The 17018-nt window shown below is 49.7% G+C and overlaps 1 protein-coding gene across 1 annotated transcript; it reads right to left on the reverse strand.

Annotated features, from left to right (window-relative positions):
* Positions 1-867: 867 nt before the first annotated feature.
* Positions 868-13684, reverse strand: MTNR1B (melatonin receptor 1B). The gene is made up of 3 exons (XM_032853544.1): positions 13462-13684; positions 1370-2165; positions 868-1207 (listed from the first exon to the last, which is right to left on the reverse strand). Exons 1-3 carry the CDS (start codon positions 13682-13684, stop codon positions 868-870), a joined length of 1359 nt encoding a protein of 452 aa, XP_032709435.1.
* Between the last annotated feature and the right edge of the window lie 3334 nt (positions 13685-17018).

The raw sequence follows: 17018 nt of genomic DNA on the forward strand, positions 1-17018 counted from the left end.
CTTGGGCTCTGTGAACTTGGGAAATCATTTAACTTCTTTGAGTTTTAGTTTCTTACTACAAATGTAGATAAAGATCCCTTTTCAAAGAGTTTTGTAAGGATTACATGAGATAATGTGTATCAAGCATTGACCACAGTGTCTGGTACAAAGCAAACATCCAGAGAGTGTCAGCTGACACCATTCAATAACAGACTGTGATCTCCAAGAGGGCAGGCAACATGCCTTTTGTTTCTCCTGCTGGACCTGGTTACAGACTAGTCAGTCATGTTTGTGGAGCTGAAGAAGGAAGCTCAATCTGTTGGTGCTGAAAGAAGACCTGAGGCATCTGCAAAATAGGTACACGTGCCCTTTCCCCTCCTCTACACACAAGCTTCCTCACTCGCTTCCCCCCACTTCCTGTCTTTGCGCGTCACCCCTTCTCTCCGTCAACATTATCTCTCATTTTGTGTAGTGAGAAGAATAATACAGTTCGGGATTACTGAGGGCTAGCCCTGGGTCCGGCATTGTCCTCAGCTTTTCAGCTGTATTATCCCAGCGAATCCTCACCACGGCCCTGGGAGGCAGCCCTTGGCAAGATCTCCATGGCAAGGTGAGTCGGCCTCGGAAGACAGAGGTCACGGGGCCTGCCTCAAGTCACACAACCTCAACATGGTGGAGAAGCCAGGCCGACTTCGTGTTCCAGATGCCTGAGGACTGTGTGTGTGTGTGTGTGTGTGTGTGTGTGTGTGTTGGAGGTATGTGTATATGTGGCTATGGTGGCGGGGTGTGTGTGCTTGTGTGTGCGTGCGTAGGGAGACTCCGTGCGGGAGAGTACATAACACATGCCCTCTGCACCATGCCAGCCCCCTGCGACCCCCTCAGAGCTACCTAGAGCTCCCAGCACACAGAGCTCATGCTTTCATTCTTGCCAACAGGAAGATATCCGTTCCTACTGCCCTTTGGGGAAGAGAGAAGCAGCAGCAAGGAGGCCCAAGTAGAAGGAGAGAGCAGCTCATAGGAAGTCATTGGCTTCTTTGACCCCCAACCTGTCCTCTTTCTGTCCCTTCCTTGGCTGACGAAGGCACCAAGCGCCCAGCGCGCTGACAGAGCATCTGCCAGAGCCGGTGCTGGGACACGCCCCCAGTAGCTATCGGCCTCCTCTGACCAGCCTGAACCCGTGGTGCTGACGGGCTTCTTGTCCACACGATGATGTTCCACAAGCTGTATGCTGTCACGTCAACAGGACGGCGTAGCCCAGAGAGCTGCCCGATCTCCCCCTTGGGGCAGATCTCCTCCTACCGTTTCACGAATCTGGTGCCCAGCCGGTGATCCAGGTTAGAGAGTGTCTAACTGGACTGGGTGCTGGGCATTCCCCAAAGGGGGAGCTTGCCTGCCCTTGGAAGCATCCTGAACGCAGAGCCGAGGGTTCCAGAGGGCCGAGACAATCCTCCTGTATTCCCTGCGGAAGTTCTGGTTCAGGAGCCCATAGACGACGGCATTAAGGCAGCTATTGAAATAAGCCAGGAAGTAGCTAGCCACAAAGAGCCCCTCTGGGACTCGGGGAGCTATTGCTTCTGGATCGATGGCCACAGCAAGGCCGATGCCGTTCAGCGGGGCCCAGCAGATAGCGAAGACCACAAACACCACGAACATGGTCAGAAAGCTCCGGACGTTGCCGGGCTTCAGGCTCGGCTTGGTCTCCGGCTTGGCCCTCCTGCGGGCCTGGAGCACCAGCACCCAGATGCGCAGGTAACAGAAGGACACGACAGTGACGGGGAGGAGGAAGTGAACGATCACCACTGCCATCGTGTACCGGGCGCTGGCCGTCTGAATGAAGGTGCAGGAGTAGATGCGTGGGTCATATGCCAGGGACCCCGCAAAAAAGTTGGGCACCAAGGCCCCCACAGTGAGGAGCCAGATGAGACAGACGTAGAAGGGCGTGTGCCAGGGCCGGCAGATCTGGTGGTAGGCCACGCTGTGGCAGACGTGGCAGTAGCGGTTAAGGGCAATGACGGTGATGTTGAAGACGGAGCCAATGGCACTCAGGCCCATCACAAAGGCACTGGCCTTGCAGTGCGCCTCCCCCAGGGCCCAGCCATCTTGGAAGATGGCCGCGAGGATTAGCGGGTACGGGTACAAGGCCGCCGCCAGGTCAGCCGATGCCAGACTCACCAAGAACAAATTGCCTGGAGCAGGAAAGAGGGAGCAAGAGTCAGCAAGAGACCCCACAGGTCCTAGCCTGGAAAACATTCTCCTCTTTACCCAGTCGCTTAAAATTAACTATGTCACTGTTAGTATTGGGGTTGGGGACCTAGCGGCTTTTAGGGACATGGAATTCAGGCTCAGACTGTGTTTCTTCTACACATTGTGTGGCTTAGGCAACTTACCCAAGTGCCCCAACCCCTCAAGCCTCATTTTTCTCATTTGTAGAATGGGAATAATGATTCCTACTTTATACTATAGTTGTGAGGGTCAAATGATGGGGCAAAGTCCTGGAGGCACCATGGATGCTCACGGATGATGACTGTTTTCACCACAAGCACAGATCCTCAGGAGCTCTGCATCACTGACGCTCCGGCAAGGGTTCTAAGGAGAAGCATCTGAATATCCAGAAAGTGGCTTCACTAGCGCTGGTCCCGCCCATACTCCCACCTTCCCACAAGTGGCTCTGGTAGTCCCCTTTTTTACCTCCTCCCGCCCTGGTGAACAGGCTACTTTCTAAGTGTCTTTACCTCAGTTTTCTAAATGTGAATTGCATCTTGCAGGTGGGATCGAAGAAAGGTCTGGGAGTAGGAACCATGTGTTCTGGCGTTCGCCTGCCTGCCTCGTCTGGGGCCTACACTCACAGCCAGACGGCCTTGTTGGCGGAGAGTCCCATCCTGTGGGGTCTCGTGGCCTCCAGTGGCCTCTCTGCATTGCCCGCACCTTCTCCAGCTCTCTGAACTGCCTTCCTCCTCTGAATGCAGAGTTCTCTAGCCCGAGAGAGCCTCAGTAGCCATAGAGAGAGCCTCTGGAAACCACAATATCCATTGAGTGATATGCTTCAGGCATGTTCTGGGCCAGGATCCTAGGGAAGAGCTGGGGCTAAACCAAATTGAGAAATGCAATATTTCTATTTCTCAAGCACTTGGAGTCTAAAGCAAACACTGACTCATGAAGAAGGCACCAAGGGTCCAGAAGAGTGGCCAAAACAGAGCTCAGAGCACGAGAAGCTCCATCCTTGATGTGACTGCTTCCATTCACCAAGTGTCCGGTTTGAGCGCGTACTGCATGCCCAGGAGCTGATATCCTTTCCCGGCATGCAGTAGGTACTAGTGTCGTTTTTCAAGCCCTCTGGCCTCTTGCCATGTGGTGAAGTGCGAGCTGCCGGCCCTACAGTGGCTAGACAGAGAGAGAGGATGGAATGATTGCAAGAGGAAATTCCCGAGGAGCTAAGGGTGCTCACTCCACGATGACTACGCGTGTGCTCTGTGTGCTGCAGAGGCTGATGTAACCTTCTCGGGGATGCAAAAGCATCAGGCAGATGGAAAGGGTGCAAAAGATGCAGCAGTCAGAGAGACCAGTCTTCAGTCTGGCTTCAAGAGGGTAGGGGGAAAGGGAAGCTCAGAACCACCTGGCTGGGGTTCCCCACTCCCCGAGTCAGACCTTCAGGTGAGGGAAACTCCACTATCATAGTTATAAACCCACAAGGCAGAGAAACGGCTGCTTCCGGGCTTCCCCTGTTCCCACCCACATTCATTCAGCACACCTCGAAGAAAATTCCACAGGATGTACTCCATGTGGGTGTGGGAACATGGAAGACCCCCAGGCAGCCTTCGTTTGGATGATTAAAATGCCTACAAGCTGGTGAGCTCTCCTGTCTCTCCAGACATTCACGGAGAGATGGGGTGTGAAGTGGTCCGGCCTTGGCTTGAACTGTGGATTCCTTCTCCTTCAACTCTGTTAGGGATCTATTTACTCAGTGGGGTGAAACCCCCCCCACATTGTTTCTGCCGGGTACAGCCTGACAAGAAATGCACATCTGAGGACCTGCTCCAGGGGCGGAGGGGGTCTCCTCCTTTTCCATTTAATTCCCAGTTTTGTTTACGTTCTCCACTGGTGGATGCCAGCCTCTGACTCTCCTAGGCAGACCTCACCTGGTCTCAAGACAGCGAGCATTTCCCCTCTCAGAGTTCTTGTTCTCAGCGGCATCAGCTGTCCTTGTCTCTTCCCAGAATCCTAAGTGTCTTTTTGGCGTTGGGAGGTGGTGCTGGAAGGTGGGATGACCTGAGGAATCTGTTTTGCAGCTTTGAGGTTGGGCAACTTCCTGAAACTTCTTTCTCCATGACTGTTCTTTTGCGGGTTCCCTCCTATTCTTTGGAGGCCCTCCTTCCTTTTCTTTACACGCACTTGGTTGCTTCTGGGAAGAAAATCGCTTCTTTCTGACACAGGAATATTGGTCCTGGCAGGGCCCTCTGGGCTCCCAGTAGAGCCGCAAACAAGCTTTTAGCACTTGCAGGCACGTGCGGAGAAAGTCAAGGGCTGCTGGGAGCGGCTGCCAGCTCAGCCAGCTGTTTCCCCCCGAAAGCCAGTCAAGCTCCGCCGTGTTAATGTGGCTCATCCCCTAATAATGCCCCGGAGGCTGGCGAACAGCTTGTAAATAGTGGGAAGAACACATTCAACTCCACAGAGAGAGTGATTCAATTACTCTCCCCTATTACTCGGGCTGTTCCTAAAAGGCTGAAATCAACCAGTTCCTGCCGTGGGTTCACCCGCCCAGACGTCGTACTGTCTCCCAGATTTCTTGACATCATTCCAAATTAGGCAAATAAAATTCTTGTTTTGTCTCCCATCTGTAAGAAGCCAGGTCCTGTCTGGATGGTAGTCAAGGGAGACCTAGTCGTCTATCCGTCTCTCCCCCAGACAGGTGAGAAATCCATCAGGACGCGCACAGCACCGCTCAGCCCGCTCTGCGCAGGCGTCTAATGAATATTCATATCACGCATCCTGGCGTGACTTCTTTCCATCTGCCTCCACCAGACAGGGTGTGTGAGTGGAGACAGACTTCCACAGCAGGCCTTTGTTCTCTAATATGGAATTCCCTTTAAACAATCATAGGAAAAGCGCATCCCTCCACAATCCACTCCCTCCTTGCTTCCTCTTCCCTTTTTTCCAGGAAATCTATTTCTTTCTTTCTTTCTTTTTTTTTTTTTTAAGATTTTTAAATTTATTTATTTGACAGAGAGAGAGAGATCACAAGTAGACAGAGAGGCAGGCAGAGAGAGAGGGGGAAGCAGGCTCCCTGCTGAGCTGAGAGCCTAGTGTAGGACTCGATCCCAGGACCCTGAGTTCATGACCTGAGCCAAAGACAGACGCTTAACCGACTGAGCCACCCAGCTGCCCCAAGAATTCTATTTCTTAAGAAGGATCTGGTAGCCCTGGGGGGGAAAGCCAGCAAGCCTTGAGTGATCAAGTCTTCAACAGATAGGAGAGTTCCAGAAGGTCAAACCACCTCCATCCCTTACCCCTTCTCCCTGTGACCACCCAACAGGCCCAAAGAGTTTGTTAAATTTAAATTGTCCTTGGTCACTGAGCTAAAAGCCAGTGTAGAAATAGATAGTCATGGAGTCATTTCCTCAACAGATATTTCTGAGTATCTACTAGGGAAGAGCTTTGCCTTTGCCAAGGCCGAGGGAAGCATGGCGAGTGAGAGAGGCATGCTCCCGCCACTTACAAAGCTGGTGGTCTCAGAGAAGAAAATAAAAAATAAAAACAAGATGTGCAAAGGTTAAAATAGGGAATTCAACAGAGAAGCTATCATTTCTAACAGGCTGAATTTCCTGTGCCTTGAGGCTTTTTTTCCATCCTTTACCTATTCAAGCATACAATACACTTACTGAGTGCCTATCCCATCTGTCTTGCAGGGCACAGGGATGGGTCAAAGACATGGTCCCCGCTGGGGAGATGCCAACAGGGCTGTTGGGCTGAGAAACAGAGAAACAGCGGGCAGACAGCCCTTCAGTGTGCTGAAAGCCAAGAGGGAGCCCAGGATAAGGGAACAGTGAGGAAGAGCTAAGATGGCCTGGGGATGGAGCTGGCCAGGCAGGAAAATTCACCAAGGAGCTGAAGAAAATCACAAAGACCTTTGCCACTGGCCTGCTTCCTGCCTAGGATGGCTGTTTTCCTCAAAAGGGATCTGCATGGGAAAGGAAGGACATGGGAAACACTAGTAGTCTCGAAATGAATGCGAAATATTTTCATCAGTTACTTTCTGGAGATAAGCATTGGAAATCACTAGGCAGATTATTTGTTAAAAACCTGATTTCCTTACAAATATTTAAACAAGGCACTTTTATATTAAAGTAAGCTCCTAATTTGATTCCCAAGTTCTTTGAGGGCAGAGATTGTTTTCCACTAAAATCACATTATTTTTGAAAATCTTAGAGAGTGTGTATGAATCATATAAGGGGCAAGTTGAAATGTACTATGCTTTAATTAAAAACAAAGAGGCCTGCTAAGTAAGCTCATGATGTAAACAAAAGCAGAATGGGGGTGTTTCAACCACTTAAAAGAAGAGAACATATTTAAGAGCATAAGCATCTATTTTTTTTTTTTTAACTGAGATGCCTATTACAAAACATCCTTCCATAAGCATCACCAGAGATCATTTGGAAACTCTTTCGATAGCATTTTATTACTTCAATTACACTTAACACTCACAACAAAACCACAATTGGTATAGCACCTTCAAATTTATAAGGTGCCTTTACATAAATTGACTCAATTGTATCTCAAAAGAATCCTTTAGGCTTGATTGCGTGATTTCCATTTCTAGAAACTGGCACTGAGATTATGTGACTTGCCCAGGGCCATAACAGTGAAAGAGTGAGAAAGAAGAGAAACAGGAGGAAATCAGGAAAAAGAAATGTCAAGGGCAACCAAAGTGAGAAAGAACAGGAAAGCAAGCCCATTTTACCAGGCAGTTAGGAAGTCAGAGGTGATATTCGCAAGGGCACGGGTCTATCCAATGTTGGAGGATAAACTTTAGTACGGTGGGTTGTTCTCCCAATCGGCTTTGGCTTTAAGAGAAGAAAGAAACGGAGTAATACTTGCAAAAGGATATCCCTTTGGTGGGGGGTTGTACAGGGTTTTTTTCTTTTCTCTTTCTTCTAAATGGGAGAGATTTTATCTGGCATGTAACGAGCACACAGTAAGAGCAGCTATTTTTTATTACGGCAGCTTTTATATTATTAGTGGTGTCAAAAGAACAAGAAAGAGACTCCAAACATTGGACTACAGTCCCTAGGAGATAAGATAGGAGAAGTCACAGTGCGGGGAGGACACTGACGGGCGGGAAATTCCTAAGCACCGGGGACTCCAATTCTCAACTCCCTAAATTCTACTCTTTCAGCAAGAAGTATTTTAAATCGTAATACCTAATCCAGGCATTGGTATGTCCAGAGTTTTGTGATGTATCGTGCTAAATACAGACCCGCAATTTTGGCGGTGGGGGGGGGGGGCGGATAAAGCAGTCAAACACGAAAGTTTTCATACCCCTGAGCTACTGAGAGCTACACAGGAGGAATTAAAGAGGATTATGAGCTTTCCTGATTGTTCAGCTAAAGACATAATTATGGGATTTAAAATGTGTTCGTCTTTGCTTGGTGAAGAGATAAGAAAGTATTCAGGGCAGAAACCCGAAGTTGGAGAGCTCAAGTCCCAACAGGGAGGGAGTCCAAGTTTAAGCCCAGTTTGGTGTTCAGCTGATAATAGGCACTTCAAACCCCTGCAGGCTGAGTGGGTCAAAAGACACCCGTCACCAAGTGGCATTTCCGTGAGTGGTCGGAAGCAGCATAAAACCGGGATGAAGTGGATTCTACCTTACCCTACAACGCCTGGAGTGCAGGGACTGTGGATCTATTAAGTATTTCCTCCAAGCTTTCCAACAGCCTTTATCCAGAACTAGTCTATCTACTCATTCATCATCTACACCCTCAGTCAGCAAGTGGGGGGAAAAGGTGGACTCAGCTCCCCCCCTGACTGGGGATGCAAAACACCTGTCAGGCTGAAAATGCCAATCAGGAAGCCTGCAGTGCAGTCCCTATTTCTGGTTAAAAGATGGCGTGGACTGAGCATCCGTGGGTGCCCGGAGGACAGGGCAGACTCTAGAGGAGGACCTGTGTGTTCAGCAACCAAATCCTCCACGTTTTCCTGAGCAATTCCAATGTCAATTTCATATCCCTTCTCTTTACATATCACCCAGCTGTCCTAGATACAGATTCGTGTCCACTCATTCACAACTCTTCCCAGACAGCCCGGGAAATCAGGCACTGTGCCCATGGGCCAGGAATACCTGATACCCTTTGGGCTTTCCCCCCTGTTAACAGAGATTACCTCGACCTTCCAGTAAGGACATGTTTCTCTCAGCTCTCTTCTGGGGGGCCAACTGTCTGGATGGTGAAGGTAATGGCGGGAAGCTCACATTCTATGGGCAGCCTGATGGGGGGCAAGCTCAGGACAGACCAGCAGGGGGCAAACTCCCTAAAGAGGCAGAGAGAGGCACCATCTGGGGGAGGCCAAGTGGTGTTGGAGACCGCTAGCCACACAGGAGCAGCGGGATCAGGCACACCTCTGAGCGGATGGTGCCAGTCAGCCTCTAAGGACAAGAGTGAGGTGGACTATGGGCTTTTCGTGCTGGAAGCCATTCAGTTCCACAAAAACTCTGCCGGTGACATGAGCAGGGCTGAGTGCTGTCACTGAGCCCACCCCACCTTGTGACACAGAATTTATTCCTTCTGTTCCACTGCTCTCCTGATGTCTTGTCCATTTTCAATTCATTTCAACAGACAGGTGTTTATGTCTTACTGTGTACTCAGCTCTGTGGACAGAAAGGGAGTACAAGTCTCAGCTCTCAACAGATTTGCAGTGCCCTGGGGAGAGCGGGACATGGACAACAGCATGGCGAGGTGGGTTCTGTCTGGGGAGGGCATGTGGCAGCCAGAGGAAGGAGACCAGCCCCACACCCTGCTTGCTATTAATAAGCAACGTCAACCACCACAGAGGGGAGCTGGAGAGGGGTCTGAAGGAGAAGTTCGATGGCAGAAAAGAGGCAGGGAGCTCTCCAAGATGAGGCAGTGCATAGGAGTCTGGCAGCATGGGAGCAGCAGTGGCTCACAAGCAGGATGAGAGGAGGGAGGCAAGGCTGTCTTATTAGACGGGTTAGAGGGAGAAGGGCTGTGTGGGCAGAGTCTGATGCTGTACAGACAGGGCAGCCACTGATGGGATGGCATGCCTCTGCCAGCGGGGTCAGCCATCGGAGGAGGGAGCCTGGAAATCTGTCTGGACACTACAGACATAATTTGTTCCAGAGATGGTGAGCATGGGGCATGACTGGTCGGCTCAGGTCATGACCCCATCGGTCCCACATCAGGCTCCCTGCTCAGCGGGGAGTCTGCTTCTCCCTCTCCCTCTGCTGCCCCGCTATTTGTGCTCTCTCTTTCTCTCTGTTTTTTTTTTTTTAATATTTTTTTTTTTAAAAGATGATGAACGTGTAAAATGAGGCAGTGAGAGGAGGGAGGGCCGGAAAGGGGAATATTGAGAAATATTAGAAGACAAAAATCATGGGAGCTTGGGGAATGAAGGAACCATGAATGACGCCCAGAGATCAGGTGTCTGAGAGAGGAAAAGAAGGAGATCCAAAAAACTAGCATGAGGTAAGCTGAAGGAATGAAAGTTTTCAAGGAGGGCGTAGGCTTGAGAGTCACACACTGCACAGGCGGGCATTTCAGAGGCCAGTCCCCAGAACCCTGAAGAGGAAATGGGAAGCCACGAGGTAGCCAGTGCATGGAAATTGATGTCTGGCTGTGAAGGGAAGGAGAGAGTAGTGATTCAGAATTCAGAAACAGGCATAAAATCAGGCACCTGGATGGCTCAGTCAGTTAAGCGGCTCTTTCTGCTAGCTCCAATTGTGATCTCAGGGTCCTGGGATAGAGTCCCAAACCGGGCTCCCTGCTCAGCGGGGAGTCTGCTTTTCCCTCTCCTCACTCCCTCTCTCCCCCCATCTCCCCCTCCACCCTGCTGCCCTGTGCTCCCTAGCTAATGCTCTCTCTCTCTCAAATAAATAAATAAAATCTTTAAAAAAGAAAAAAAAAAAAAGGCACCTAGGTGACTCAGTGGGTTAAGACTCTGCCTTCAGGTCCGATCATGATCGCAGGGTCCTGAGATCAAGCCCTGCGGCAGACTCTCTGCTCAGTAGGGAACCCGCTTCCCCCTCTCTCTCTGCCTCTCTGCCTGCTTGTGATCTCTTGTCAAATAAATAAATAAAATCTTAAAAAAAAAAGAACATGAAATCAAGGGAAGATTTTTTTTTTTTCCTAACACCGAAGACCCTTGCGTGTACATGCCTGCATATGTGGGTGCATGTGTGGGCTAAAGGGAAAGAGACAAACACTGAAAACACAGAAGAGGGAGAAAGAACTTGATGGGAGAAGGTTCCAGAAAAACAGAGAAAGAAAGAGATGAAAACTGAAAAAGAGATTATTATTGGCGAAGTCTAGACCAAGGCAAGCATGGCCATGGCAGGCACAGGAATGTCCTCAGATGCCGTCAGGAGAACCCTAAATAGGACAGGTCCCCAGGAAGCACGCACTCAAGTGTGAAATGCACACATAGTCCTACCTCCCAAGTTGGGTCAATGTTCTGAATCTGTCTCCCACCTTCCCTCCATCCCTCCCTCTCTTTCTCTAGTGCCATCTCTAAAAAAGTCAACCCAACACATGTAGCCAGGGGGGGTCCAGCAGCATGGGCTTGGGAAAAAAGGACAATTCAGCTAACCACTCAACCTGCTCTCAGGATCATCGCTGTCACGGATGATAAAAAGACCTGCCCTTGCAGCAGTCACGTGAAGGATACGGATGTCTGCTAAGAAAGGTCTATGATCTTAATATAGGCTGTGTGCCTTGGTTATGGGACCTATAAGTGTTCTCATCGCCACAGTCCTATCTTCTTAATAGCAGTGAATTAAGGAACCAGACTTAATTATAGAAAGGTCTGAGATGAGGGTTTCTTTTTCTTTTTATTATTATTATGTTCAATTAGCCAGCATATAGTACATCATTAGTGGCTGATATAGTGTTCAACGATTCATTAGTTGTGTATAACACCCAGCTCTCATCACCAGACGTGCCCTCCTTAATACCCATCATCCGGTGACCCCATCCCCCCATCCTCCCTCCCTTCTGTAACCCTCAGTTTGGTTCCTGGAGTCCAGAGTCTGAGATGAAGTTTTCTTAAAGTCACCCTAAACTCTCAGTAGAGAGACTCGATTCCTAGAGGAATGAGGGCAAATTCCAAGTGCCGTCAGTTTTTAAGCACCTTCTGAAATCTCACTGTGCCAAGAGTTAATGGAAGTCAATAGCAGATTTTTCAAGACTGTTATCAATAAAGCCAGTGCTCAAATAAAAGCTGGTTAAATTGCGAGGCTGGAGCAGACACCAGCTTATCAGGAATTCATGTCATTTAGCTATGGTGTTAGCATTTGCTTCTGGTGCTAGGCTATAGCCTACTCAACAGAGCAGAGGAAGGAGAGAACAGGGAATGGGCCGCCAACTGAACGCCCAGTACCCACCCTCAGCCATGCTCCCCAAATCAGTAAGGTTTCTGTGAGCCTGGCTAGGAGAGCGGAAGAGGCCAGCCCTCCTTGGGACAAGGAAGGGGAGAAGATGCCGGTCTGCTTCATATAAAAGGAAGCCACACTCCCCCTACTCAGCCACCGCTCCAACCTCAGGCAGCTCAAATTACTGACCAATAGCCCACCCCACCGGGTTAGTCAGGGAGAGAACTGGGTCAGAGTCAGAACCTGGAGGGCCCAGACCTGCCTCCTTCCTGCCTCTGTGCAGGAGATGCATGTTTGTGGCGGCTGCAAAGGGACGATGCAATAAAAAATATCAAATACAACTCTTCCCCCAGCATGACTTGCTCTTTCCTAATATATAAGCTTTTAGTCAAAGGACATGACAATATCCTGAAAAAGGTATTCCAGATGATTCTAACCATCACTACTGAAATGACTGAGTCAGAAAGCTTATTTCTACTTAACAGTATTGTTTCCCATATTATAAACAGAAGCTCCTATTTTTATTTTTTGTTTGTTCTGTAGATAAAAATACTGGAGCCAGAGAGCCACAAAAAATATATATACTCATGGGGCGCCTGGGTGGCTCAGTGGGTTAAAGCCTCTGCCTTCAGCTCAGGTCATGATTCCGGGGTCCTGGGATCGAGCCCCGTATTGGGCTCTCTGCTCAGCAGGGAGTCTGCTTCCCTTCCTCTCTCTGCCTGCCTCTCTGCCTACTTGTGATCTCTGTCAAATAAATAAATAAAACCTTTAAAAAAAAAAGAAATACACACACACACACACACACACACACCCCCATTTACTGCAACTGGCCTTTCTGGATGGTCTGCCTCCTTAGGAAAGCATGGTTAAAGGACTTGCCTGGCTTTCTGCTGTTGTCTTTTCATTGTAATTCACTGAAATTGGAGTCCAGATTAGGAAATTACAAATTGACAACCAGGCCATGAGCTTTCCCCACTGAAATGGTCAGCATGCTCCAATGACCTCTCAGGGTCAGAGTTCAGAGTTCCCCCTGGTTTTGTTCCCTTGCAGACCTAAAGAATGCCTGCACCCCAAGTCATCCTCCCATCCCTACATTTTCTTCGCTCCTGCGCATGCCTAATTACTCCCTCTAGGTCCCTCTCTACTGGTCAGGGCACACTTGGGGATGGCAAGAACTCCCGGCGCTGCAGGAGTTTTTCCCTCCAGGAAAAATTGAAATGAGAGTGAACAGAAGGGAAAACATACTTTTCCCTATTGCAACACTACTTTGCCGAATGGCTGTTTTAATCTTCATTTAATCCCACGAATTCCCTATCTGCAGAAAAGAACACGTTATCCCAAAGTAATGTAGTTCCACCAAAGCAGAGCCTGCAGATTTCTGCAACTGCACTCTCTGGCTTAGAAATAGGTCTTCAGATGACCTGGAGAGAAGTTTCTGACACAAAACTTCCCCACCCCCACCCCACCCCTGGGCTTCCTTGTCTCACCACCCACTGCAGGGGAGGGAGAGAGGTTAAAAATCCCGAGATTCTTGTGGTCGGATACAGGCAGCCTCCGGACCCGTAAAAACTTGGGGCTCCCTGGATGACAGAAGCTTCCAGCCGCGTGGGTTCCCACAGAGCGGGCGCCCCGCCGAAAAGTGCACAAGAAAAGCTTTGCTCAGTTCACGCGGCACAGATGTGCCCAGCGCGCTCCGGGCAGCGGCGAGAGGTGGGCGCCAGAACCGCACGTCGAGGAAAGGCAGCAGCTCCCCCACCTTTTGAACACAGGGCTCAACTTGGGGACGAGGTTAGAGAAAAGGGAACGGGGCGCCAGGAACCCACGAAGGGGTGAGGATCGAGACCGGACTTCAGGGAAGGGTCCGCCCCAGCCGCGGGCGTGGCGCTCACCCGCGTTCCGCAGCTTGCGGTTCCTGAGCACCGAGAGGATGACCAGGAGGTTGCCCACGACGTCCCCCGCGGTGGTGACGATGAGCACCGCGGACAAAGTGGGCGCCACCCAGGGAGGACGAGCGGTCCCGGAGGGCCGCGCGCTGCCCTCCCCCGGCCAGCCCGGGAGCCGGGCCAGCTCGCCCGCCTCGCAGCAGTTGGAGAAAGAGCCGTTCTCCAGCATCTTGGACCGTCTGGCGCTGCGCGCCAGCCACCGCGCCACGCGCTGTCACCCACTGGAGGGAGAGCGATGTCGCGGCGGCGCCGGGAGTTCTTGCCACCCCCAAGTGTGCCCTGACCAGTAGGGAGGGGCCTAGAGGGAGTAATTAAGCATGGGCTCGGAGCGGAGAAAATGTAGGAATGGGAGGAGGACTTGGGGTGCAGGCATTGCCAAAAGGAGTGCGTCCCTCCCTCTCCTTACCTTGGGGGCCGGCTCAGGGGCACCTGAGTCCCAGAGCCCAGAACTGCTTGGCCCAGTTCTGGCCTCAATTCCTGAGCGCACCTCCACACTCAGATCCCAGATTCCCTCCTCCCCTCCACCCCCAAGAGAACCTGTACCCGGGAAAGGACAGCCAGATTTGTGGATTGGAGAAGGTGCTGGTGGTAGGGACCTGCCCTCCTGTTGTCCCAAGGGCAAGGTTTGAGGCCCCCACGGTGGTGGGGGAGGTTAGCTCCAAAGAGAACGCAGTCTCCAGGGTAAGGGGACAGATCCCAGGGCAAAGTGGGGTAGAGGGTAACATTCCAGGCAGCAGCAGGAGAAAAGCAAACCCCTGCTATTTATTGAGCACTTGTTTATCCTGGGAGACATTGATGATGACTCTGCCCTGTCCTCTTTATAAAGCCAAGACATCTATTAATATATGAACATCTATTTAAATATGACAATACTTAACTAGACGCATGGTCGATGCTGGGGGGTTATTATAATATGGTTTTGGACGGTTTTTGAACAAAGAGTGAAAAATGACTCCTGGAAAGAAGGAACTTAGATGCCCTTTATTTAAAACCTTTGAGCACTTTCTCTGATAACAGCAACAGCTTAACCTCTTCCAAGGGTGAATTTTACGCCAAGTGCTGTCAGTGACTTTCACATCACTGGAACCACTAAAATCAAAATGATGGGACAATTTTAAATGTGAGGAGGCCGCAAAGCATCTAGATACATTGCTTCCGTGAGTATGCAAAATGGCCCAGCCACTTGAAAGAGCTGGTTGGTAGTTTCTTGAAGAGTTAAACATACACCAACCTACAACCAGAAATGAGACAGAAATGAAACATATGCCCACAGAAAAGACTCGTGCGGGATGCCCAGGGCAGCCTTATGGGTAGTAGCCCAATCCGGGAAACAGCCCAAATATCCAGGAATAGGTAAACAAACTGTGATACACTCCTACAGGGAATACCACCTGACAATAACAACTGCTGAGCCGCACAACGAAAAATACTTCGTTGAACAAACGAAGCCAGACCCAAAAGAGTATATACCATACAATTCATTTATATGAAGTCAAAAAGTGGGAAAAAAAATTAATCTACGGTGATAGAAAATTAGAACAATGGTTGACCATGGGGATGAGGATGGACCCAGACAGAGCGCAAAATAAATTTCTGGGGTGTTATTTGCATGTTGTTTTATATAAGTATGATATGTGTATTTCATGTAAATCATACTCTCCCGCTTGTGTCTTATCCCAGCTCCCAAGAAACAAAAACAAAGGAAGAGTGCAGTAGAAAGGAGTGATGATTCCGGAGAAGGATGTAAGAGTTGGAGGACAGCCTCCCTGAGAAGTGAGCCCATCCCGAGCCCAGGGAAAGGACAGCAGGGAGAGGCTTCGTCCCTATGGTAAAAGGGAAGCAAAAGCCGGGGACAGATTCGAAGTGTTTCTAGACTGGGATGAACAAATGAGGGAGCTGCCTTGTGTCTGCTTGAATCTCAAGGAGTTTGAGGCTACCTCATTGGCCGGGACTGGGGGAAAGAATGTGGGAGTCTGAAGACAGGAGAAGGTACAATATGTCAATATGTCATTTCAGAAAATAGGTACACTGACTAGGATCGGAGACAGGTTTGTGAGGAGAGCGAGTACCCCTGAGCGGCTTCAGACATAGCTTTAAGGGAAGACAGTCAGCCTCATGGGGTGCTTGTTAATCAGCAACTTGGATCTGCTCAGGACAGGCACTGAGGAGGTAGGGGAAGGATCTTCAGGAGGATTGGGTTTGCTGGGGAGGAGTAAATAGCAGAAGGAAGTGCGATTCCTGATGGGAAGACGGATCCTGGGAGCTACAGTATATGAGGGATGCTGGGAAAACGAGAGCGGGCTGATGGGCCATGGCACAGAGATGGGATCAAGGGCTCAGAGGAGCTGAATTCAGAGACTTGTGGTGGGTGAATTTGAGCAAGTAGGCTGTACCATTGAGAGAGTGACTGCTTTGAAACTTGTTTTGAGATTTCTTAGGAGTGCAGCTTCTTTCTGTTGAAGGAAGGGATCTGAGTGGGATGACAGGATTGGGTGGCCAGAGGAAGGCGAGGGAACATTAGCTGGAAATGAGGAGGTCAAGGAACTGAGAAACCCAGGTACAGGTATTGTGGTGGTGAGAGAAAAGAGAAACTGAGTCAGGGGGTGAATCCCAGTGAGTGGAGAGGAATGACCAGCCAGTTGGTGAGAGAGATGCAGGCAAGAGGGGGAGGAGAGACCTCAGGATGGGGGGAAAATGTCACAGGCTGTTTTCAAAGAAGGGCAACCTTCCTTGTTCAGACAATGCAATATTATTCCTCCCTAAAAAGAAATGCTCCAAAAAAGCCGCAAAAAGATATAGAAGAACCTTAACTACATATTCCTAAGGGAAAAAAGTCAACCAAAAAAGCCTACATACAATATGATTCCAACCACACAACATTCTGGAAAAGGCGAAACTATGGAGACAGTAAAAAGATCAGTGGTTGCTGGAGATAAGGGGAGACAGACGAACAGGCAGAGCACTAAGGATAGTTAGGGCAGTGAAACAACTCTGTATGATAGTGTATGGTGAACTGGCGTCATTATACATTTGTTCAAAGTCATACAACACCAAGAGTGAACCCTAATGTAAACCATGGGCTTTGGGGGATGACAATGTGTCAATCAGTTTAAGCTCATCAATTGCAACAAATGTACCACTCTGCGGAGGAGGCGGATATTGACAATGGGGGAAGTCCCTGCATATACAGGCAACATATGGACACTCTTTGTACTTTCCCCTCAATTTTGCTCCGAACCTAAAACTCCTCTAAAAAATAGTCTATTTAAAAGGGGGAGAGGGGCGCCTGGGTGGCTCAGTGGGTTAAAGCCTCTGCTTTCGGCTCCAGTCATGATCTCAGGGTTCTGGGATCAAGCCCTGCATCACATCCCATTGGGCTCTCTGCTCACCAGGGAGCCTGCTTCCCCTTCTCTCTCTCTGCCTGCCTCTCTGCCTGCTTGTGATCTCTGTCTGTCAAATAAATAAATAAAATCTTTAAAAAAATAAAAAAGTTAAAAGGGGGA

This window comes from Lontra canadensis, unplaced genomic scaffold, assembly GCF_010015895.1.
Source record: "Lontra canadensis isolate GAN:19392208 unplaced genomic scaffold, GSC_riverotter_1.0 scaffold7, whole genome shotgun sequence".
NCBI classification, from domain to species: Eukaryota; Metazoa; Chordata; class Mammalia; order Carnivora; family Mustelidae; genus Lontra; species Lontra canadensis.